This window comes from Elephantulus edwardii, unplaced genomic scaffold, assembly GCF_000299155.1.
Source record: "Elephantulus edwardii isolate Elephantulus edwardi_28Jun2011 unplaced genomic scaffold, EleEdw1.0 scaffold00011, whole genome shotgun sequence".
NCBI classification, from domain to species: domain Eukaryota; kingdom Metazoa; phylum Chordata; class Mammalia; order Macroscelidea; family Macroscelididae; genus Elephantulus; species Elephantulus edwardii.
In genome coordinates, this window is record NW_006399761.1 from 23,129,535 (window position 1) to 23,138,645 (window position 9,111).

At 38.8% G+C, this 9,111-nt stretch overlaps 1 protein-coding gene across 1 annotated transcript in view; it reads left to right on the forward strand.

Annotated features, from left to right (window-relative positions):
- WDPCP (WD repeat containing planar cell polarity effector) overlaps positions 1 to 8,254 on the forward strand; it is a 317,353-nt gene extending 309,099 nt beyond the window's left edge. The window contains exon 15 of the mRNA XM_006881030.1: positions 8,100 to 8,254. Coding sequence (XP_006881092.1) covers positions 8,100 to 8,254 — 155 coding nt within the window. The remainder of the gene's footprint in view (positions 1 to 8,099) is intronic.
- Positions 8,255 to 9,111: the final 857 nt, after the last annotated feature.

The window sequence follows — 9,111 nt, forward strand, 5'->3', positions numbered from 1 at the left end:
TGTCTAGTTAGGTTTACTCCTAAGTCTCTTCAATTTGTCGTTGGCTATTATAAATAGTTTGGAAGCAGGAATAGCATCCATTTCTTAAACAACATGCCTCTAGAAACTCTATGCACTTTGTTAAATGACAATAGTTATAGAAAGGCTTCAGGCCTTTTGTTGACAGGGTCATGATGAGCCATGCTCACCTCAACAGCAGTTAACAACAACAACAATTATAAATGGTATTGACTTCTTATTTTCCTTCTCTGTGTTACTGTAGAGGAATACCACTGGCTTTTGTATGATGATCTTGTATCCTGCCACTCTACTAAATCGGTCTACTAGCTCTAATCCTAAGAGATAGTGGTCTGTAGTTTTCTTTTTTGGTAATCTCTTTGCCCAGTTTTGCTATTAGGGTTATGCTTGCTTCAAAAAATGCCTCTGGCACTGTTTCTTCTTTTTCTATCTTTTAAAATCATTTAACTATAATTGGTGATAGATCTCTGAATGTTTGGCAGAATAAAGCCATCTCAGTCAGGACTTTTTTTGTGGGGGACTCTGTTTATAACCTACTTGATTTCTTCTTTTGTGGTGGGTCTATTCAGGTGTTCTACATCTGTCCATGTCAATCTGAGTAGGTGATGCGTTACAAGGAGTTTGTCCATTTCCTCTAGGTTTTCAAATTTATCAGAGTATATATAGCTTTTCTTAATATTCTGATATTACAGATTTAATTTCATCTGGTTCTTTTGTGATGTCACTTCTATAATTTTTAAGTTGATTTGTGTCTTCTCTTTTCCTGCTTTTGTTCAGTTTGTCAATGGTTTTTCAATTTTATTGACTCTTTGGAAAAACCAGCTCTTGGTCTTATTGATGATTTCAGTTGTTTTTCTGTTTTCTCTCTCATTGATTTCAACTCTTGCCTTTATAATATCCTTTCTTCGAGAGGTGATAGGATGAGATTGTTTTTTTCTATTTGATGGAGGTACTGAGTTACTTAGATCATTAATTTTGTTTCTCTCTCCCTTTTTTAATGTGTTTGCCTATTGCTATGAATTACCCAATAAGGAATGCCTTGGCTGCATCCCAGAGGTTTTAGATGTTGTATCATTTATTTTAAGAACGTTTTCTGTTTTATTATTTCTTTTATAACCCAGTCATGTTCTAGCAGGTTGTCATTCAGCTTCCACATGAGTGATTTTATAAACTTTATCCTCTTGTTAATTTCTAGTTTTATAGTAGAAGATACTTTGTATTATCTAATTGTTATGTTTTGTAGAAGCTTGCTTTGTGTCATAAGAAATGATCAGTTTTGGAGAATATACCATGTGCACTTGAGAAAACAATAAATTGAGTTATATATCCACAAGGTCAAGTTGGCTGAATGTATGGATTAGATCTTCTTCATCTTTGTTACATTTCCTTTAAGTTGACCTAGCCTTTGCTGATAGTGGTATGTTAAAGTCTCCTACCACTATTGTGGTGAGATCTCTTTCTTTCTTCAATTCTGTTAATTGTTGTTGTTGTTTTAATGTATTTTGCAGATGTATCATTTTGTTCTTAAATGATGACCAAGGTTATATTTTCTTGATACATTATGTCTTCATCATTTTATAGTGCCCTTCCTTGTCTTTTATGGTTGTTTTCATTCTGAAAGTCTATTTTATCAGTGATTAGTATTCCCGCTCCTGCTTTTTTGTGAATGTCATTTGCTTACTATACTTTTTCCCAGCCTTTGATTTTTTTAAAAATCTTTCTCCTCGTTTCTTAGATGTGTCTCTTCTAGCAACATATTAATGAGCTTTGGGTTTTTTTAATCAACTCTACTATTTTTCTTTTAATAGTGCATTTAGTCCATTCACATAAATTGTAATTACTGATTGACAGGCTAGATTTTCTCACTGCCATTTTGCTGTGTTTCTCTTTCTGTTTTTCTGATTACTGTGCTTTATCCACTTTCCTATGGTGTCTGAAGGACTTCACTTAAAGTTTCTTGTAAAGTTGGTATTTTCCCCCCCATATAATATGGCTTAAATTCCTTCTTTTCTGCGAAGGACCTAATTTCTCCTTCATATTTGATATAGAGCTTTGCTGAGTACAGGATCCTCAGATGGCAATTGTTTTCTTTCAACTTTCTGTATATGCCATACCACTGTCTTCTAGCTTGCATGATGTCTGATGAGAAATAAAAATTAAATGTTTCTCCTTTGTAGGTGACTCTGGGGTTTCTTTCCCCTCACTGCTTTTATAGTTTTCTATCTTTATCATGTCTAGATGTTTTCCTTTTTTAGGTCTAGTCTATCTGGTTTGCTGAGCTGCTTGAATGTGGATTTCTTCATTTTTTTCAATTGAGATTTTAATGAAAGTTTATACAGATCTTAGGTTTCTAATCATTCATTGTTGCCCCTTTTCCTCCTTGCCCCCTTGTCCCCACCAGATTGCATTTTTCTTTGGGAAGAAAGTTCTTTCATTGTTATACATACACTCACCCCTACCCCAGACCAATACGTAGCTCTTATTCTGGACTTTTGTAATGCCAATAATACCGAATCATCTATTCCTTTTATACAGTTCTCTCCCTTGTGTGTTTTAATACTGTGTACATTATTTATCCCCTCTTAAGTTTCCCCTAACCCCCATGTCAGTCCTGTTTTATAACAGTGGCATTAGATATTTGACTCAGCACAATATCCTCCAGGATCATCCATATTGTATAATAATTCATGAGTTCCTTGTTTTTCAATGCAGCATAGTATTCCACTGTGTGACTATACCACAGCTTCTCTATCCATTCGTTTGTTGATGGGCACTTGGGATGCTTCCAACCCTTTGCTATTGTGAACAAAAGCCTCAATAAACAAGGGGTGCATCTATCTGCTTGGTTGGCAGATCTGGTTTCTTTAGGGTATCATTCCCAGTAGTTGAATTGCTGGGTCAAATGGTATTTCTGTTTTCAACTTTTTGAGAAAGTGCCATAATGCCTTCCATAGTGGTTGCACCATTTTCCATCCCACCAACAGTGAATAAGGGTTCCAGTTTCTCCACAACCTCGCCAGCATTTGTTGTTTGCTATTCTGTTAAATTTTGTTATTCTTACTGGGGTGAGATGATTCTCCTAGTTTTTCTGGGAAGTTTTCTTCTAGTACCTCTTCTACCTTTTCCCTCAGTGATTTCCCTGTCCCTCTGGTGTTCTGGAATTCCAGTAAATGTATGTCGTTTCTTTGCATTTCACCCGATTTGATTCCAATATTCATTTTCTTTACATCTCATCTGATTATTCTTCTAGTATGTTTTCATTTGGGTTCTTGTCTTCCAGCTCACTGACTCTCTTGTTCGATCTCTTTTGTTCTACTTTTGCTTCCTCTAGCATGTTGGACACTTCCACCATTTCTGTCTTAATATTCTGGATTTTATTTTCTTGGTTTTCTGTACTGTGGTAAATGGTTTCCAGTACTTTGTTGGCTGTACCCTGTCTTGTGATGTTGTTGTACGTTCTTATACCTATTTATTTATAGTTTCATTTATTTCTTCCATCTTTTGCATTTTCTTCTTTAGTTGTCTGAGTTCCCCCTCATCGATATACTTCTTCTGGCTCCTTGTCTCTTGGAGTATTCACTTTTTTAATGGCTTCTATTGTTTCTTCTACCACTTGCACCTTCTTCTGCAGCGTTTCAAATAACTCCCCATCAATTTATTTCTTCTGATTCTCTGCCTAGAGGGTATTTACTTTCTTTCTGGCTTCCATTTTTCCCCCCTCTCCATCATTTGTACCTTCTTCAATAGCTATTTGTATGACATCATATCAATAGATACTACCATCTGCCTCCCTGACTCTGGAATATTCTTTGGGTCTGCAATATGTTTTTTTTCTGAAGAAGGCTTAATTTCTTTTATCACCATGTTTGAAGCTGTCTGCTGCTTTCTTGACATTACATGAAGCTTTTCTTGGTGTTAGGCACTTTCTAGTGTGTCTATGTAAGATGTTTATACTTATAATCTTTTATTGATAAGTTGGCAGGTTAAAGTGTTCAATTTATGGGGTGGGTCACTATATTGAAAGTGCTTCCTGGGAAAGTTGCCTTTCCTAAAGTCCTTCTGGTTCTCTCTGGTCTGTAGTGCAGCCTTGCGGGAATCTCAGCTTATTGTAGTCCCCTCTCTCAAAACTCTGCTGCCCTCCTTTGTCTGTAGATTGGCAGAGTGGGACGAGACCAGGTGTTCCACGTGAGCAGTTTCTGTCCAGGGGGTTTTACAGGCACCTTTCTCTCTAGCACCTCAGTGTCGCAGCTTGTAGTCCCTGTCGCAAATTCTATTGACTTCTTTGGTCCTTGGGATGGCCCACAGTGGCAGGTATTCCCAAATGGAGGAGCCTTTCTCCAGGGCAGTTTCAGGACCTTCTCTCCCCCCACACCTGAAAGCACTGGCTCTGGGAAAAGAGTGTTTCACCTGATGATGTTTTCTCTCCTAAAATCTATTGTCCTCCTTTGGCTCTGGATTAGCAAGAGACTGATTGGCCAACTTAAGCAGTGCTTCTTTAATCTTCTCTCCTTGGTCTACAGAATGGCACAGCCTAGTTCCTCAACTCTCTAGTGGTTCAGGGGGAAGGTCCTTGTCTTAAGTCTTGTAATGTTTACAAGCAGAAGAAAAAGGAATGGTGGAAGGGATGACATAGGGGAAGGTCTGGCAGCCTGCTTGTCTTGGGAGCACCTACTTGTGTCTCCGTGGGGGTAAGGACTCAGCTCTGATGACCCAATCATTTCTCTTAAGTAATGCTCTATAAAAACTACCAATATTAATCCTTTAGGGGCTTTTTGGATGCTATAAATTGCATGAGAGGGGACTGCCCATCTTCTTCCATTGGAAGTACTCCCTAGTGGAGTCAAATGAGCAGAGAGACAAAAGCCTTTGGGTTTGCAGTGCAACTCACTATGGACTGTGCTACTTGAACTTGAAGAAGAGAAAAAATGAGGCTCTCTGCTTTTCATAGATCCAGATTTCCCTCTCTTCTCATACAGTCTCAGCCATATCCCTGAGACACGATGGTGAAGGCTGGAGTAAACAGATTTGGCCTCATTGGGCACCTGGTCACCAGGGCTGCTTTTAACTCTGGCAAAGTGTAAGTTGTTGCCATCAATGATCCTTTCATTGACCTCAACTACATGGTGTGTATGTCCAATATGATTCCATCCATGGCAAGTTCAATGGCACTGTAAAGGCTGAGAACGGGAAGCTGGTCATCAATGGGGAAGCATCACTATCTTCTGGGAGTGAGATCCTGCCAACTTCAAGTTGGCTGATACTGGTGCTGAGTACGTTGTGGAGTCCACTGGTGTCTTCACAACCTTGGAGAAGGCTGGGGCTCACTTGAAGGGTGGGGCCGAATGAGTAATCATCTCTGTTCCTTCTGCTGATGCCCCCATGTTTGTGATGGGTGTGAACCATGAAAAGTATGACAACTCTCTCAAGATTGTCAGCAATGCCTCCTGCACCACCAACTGCTTGGGTCCCCTGGCCAAGGTCATCCATGACAACTTCGGCATTGTAGAGGGACTCATGACCACAGTCCATGCCATCACTGCCACCCAGAAGACTGTGGATGTCCCCTATGGAAAGCTGTGGTGTGATGGCCATGGAGCTGCCCAGAACATCATCCCTGCATCTACTGGTGCTACCAAGGCCGTGGACAAGATCATCCCTAATCTGAATGGGAAACTTAGCGGCATGGCTTTCCATGTCCCCACCCCAATGTGTCAGTTGTGGACCTGACCTGCCGTCTGGAGAAAGCTGCCAAATATGATGGCATCAAGAAACTAGTAAAGCAGGCATCAGAAGGGCCCTTCAAGGGGGATACACTGAAGACCAGGTTGACTCTTGTGACTTTAATAGTGACCCCCACTCTTCCACCTTTGATGATGGGGCTGGCATTGCCCTGAATGACCACTTTGTCAAATTCATTTCCTGCTATAACAATGAATTTGGCTACAGCAACTGGGTGGTCAACCTCATGGTTCACATGGCATCCAAAGAATAAAAGGCCCTTGGACCACCAGCCCCAGCCATAGCACTAGGGGGCCTGAGAGAGAAAGACAGACAGACAGACAGACCCTCAGCTGCTGGGGAGTCCTTGCCCCAACTCGATCCTTCCACACACTGAGAATCTCACATCCTTGACACAGTTTCCATCTAATCCCCCTGAGAGAGGAGAGGGGCGAGGAGAGCCCATCTTGTCATGTACCATCAATAAAGTACACTAGACTCAGCCAAAAAAAAAAAAATTCCAAATATCTTGTTCCTCTCTGTATTTGGTATCTTGACTCTGAATATATGTGCACTGAATAAAATAAAGCTTGAGTAAATAAATGAGTTATATATTTTTCACCCCCCCAAAAAATACCCAACGCTGATATTAAAATTTTCTGAATACTTTCTGACATGGAAACAGCACACTCTTTAAAATTATAATTAAAATTATGTACTAAAAAGAGAAAAGATAATTTACCACTTAAAATATTTCAAAGACACACTGATAGCACAGTAATTAAGTGTCCATTTCTTCAGTGGGTGAAAAGATCTGGTCCCAGAACAAATACAGCCTCTGAAATCTTGAAGGGGCAATTCTCCTCTGTCGTGTCACATGGGGTTGCTATGAGTCGGAATCCAATCAGAAGCACCTAACAACAAAAGCAATACAGTATTTCAAGATAAAAAAAAAAAACAAAACAAAACACACAACCAACCAAACTTGTAATTGACTAATTAAAAAAACCCAATCTTTGATTAAAATAGTTTGGTAGGGGGGCAGTATTTATTCATTGGTAGAATGTTCATCTTCCACACAGGAAGCCTAGATTCTATTCCCAGCTAATGCACCTCAAAAAGGAATAAAATCTTACCATCAATTAAGTTCTAATGGATCATGTGTTATTTTTCATTATTTTTATTTATATTGATAAAAATGTTCTTTTTATAGTCCCTTGTGTTTTTGTATCCCAGTTGCATTTATACTAGTTCTCTACAGGCTTTGAAAGTCATAAAAATAATTGCTCTAGTATAATTTGATCATAATTAAGCAATACAGGAAACTCAGATTCCATTTCCAGCCAATGAAACTCCCGAAAACCACTACTTGTCTGCCATGGAAGTATGTATGTTGTTATGATTCTGAATAGACTTGATCTTAAGTTTCAGATTAAAGCAAACCCAGGAGCAAAGGCATCATAATCTACTACAGAAAAGTGAGCCAGTGAAAATCCTGTGGATCACAGTGGTCCAGTCTACAACATACCACAGATCCCGGCAGGGTCTCATTCTATTATGCACAGGGTCACCATGCTTTGGGGGCCAACTCAACATTGACCAACAGCAAAAAGACTATAATAGTCAAGTTATGAATTAATTTTTTAAATACCTAATTTAATAAAAGATTTGTTATAAAGTTTCTCAGATTGAACCAACTATAAGAATGACAGAAATCGTAAGAGTGTCACTAGAACCATTCAATTGCTTTAAAGGCTAAATTGTCAAAAAAAAAAGAAAGTTCCACTGAGAAATGTAAGAATTTTTATGTAGTCATATTTTATGTAGTTAGCAGAATGTATATCCGATACATACTCGTTTCATGAAAGTATTATTTCAAACTAAACAAGTTTAATGTGTCTGCTCCAAGGCAAGATCTTTTCAATTACTTGCAGTGCATCTCACAGTTGGACACTTACTAAGGATAACAGAAGAATAAACAATGCCTTTGAAGAGAAATCAATCATTGTGGACTGATGAAAGAACAAACAGGTCTCTGCTGAAGAAAATGATAGCAGAATGTTTCTTGAAGACAAGGCTGGTGCAACTTCATCTCATCTACTTTGGCCATGTTGTCAGGAAGGACTAGTCCTTGTAGAAGGACATCGTGCTTGGGAAGGAGGAAGATCAGTCAAGAGAAAGACCCTTGAAAAGACAGATTGACACAGTGACTGTAACAATGGGGTCAAGTGTGTTGGAGAGGGTGAAGTTGGCTCAGGATAAGTCACAGTTCAAAACAGTTCTTTATAGTCACTGTAAGGCATGTTCATCTTAACAGCACCTAACAGCATCTTTACTCTTGTTTCGGTTTTGTTTTTTTATAGAACTCCTGGGGCCTCTGGACAGAGGAAATGCACTAAGTGACACTTTGGTTGGTTTACCATTAGCACCTCAAGAAGACACTTTTCCAGATACCTTTCTTCCCTTTAATTCAATACAGAGACAACAAAGAACACTGAGTGGCTCTTCTAACAGGTAAGATTTGTTGAATTTAGAAACATTTTTCATTAATTTAGAATTTCATACTAAACAACTTTCATTATTTCCTATATAATGCTGACTAGTTAAGCAAGATTTAAAGTATCAGAAAAAAGTGTCCAATTTCTTATAGTCAAGGCAAAACGTTACATAAGTAGAAAATAGTTGGAATAATGCTACTATACCAAAATTAAATTACTTTAACATACTGGATTATATTCATATTTGATTATTAATATTTAGGCTTGTTAGATTAACTTAAATCAATATTATTAATTTTTATAATATGTAGTTTGGTAACAGCTCAGGAGAGGAACACCCCAGCTGAGATGGATTGATACAATAACTGGGGTGATGGTGGTTGACGTGTTGAATTTAGTGAGACTGGCTCAGTACAGGGAAGGATTAAGAGCTGTACATACGGTCACTATATACCACAGGCGACTCAATGACACATAACAATAACATACTGTGAAAGACAAGTTTGGAAGCAGGAAGGGCATCTTCTTCCTAAATAACATGCCTCCAGAAACCCTATCATAAATGCCGATAGTTACAGAGGGGTTTCAGGCCTCCCCTCCCATAGGGTTGCTATGAGTTGTGCTTGACTCAAAAGCAATCAACAACAACAGTATAGGTTATGATTTATATGGTGTCGCCGGTTATGTGCCGTCAAGTCGCCTGCAACTCATAGCAATCCTAGGTACAACAACCCTAAACCCTGCTCTATCCTATGTCAAACATATTGTCTCTGACACACCTACTCCTATTACCCCAGTCACTGAGTCAATCCATCTCATCGAGGATTTTCCTTTCCTGTGTTGTCCCACCACCCTTCCAAGCATGACATCCTCTTCA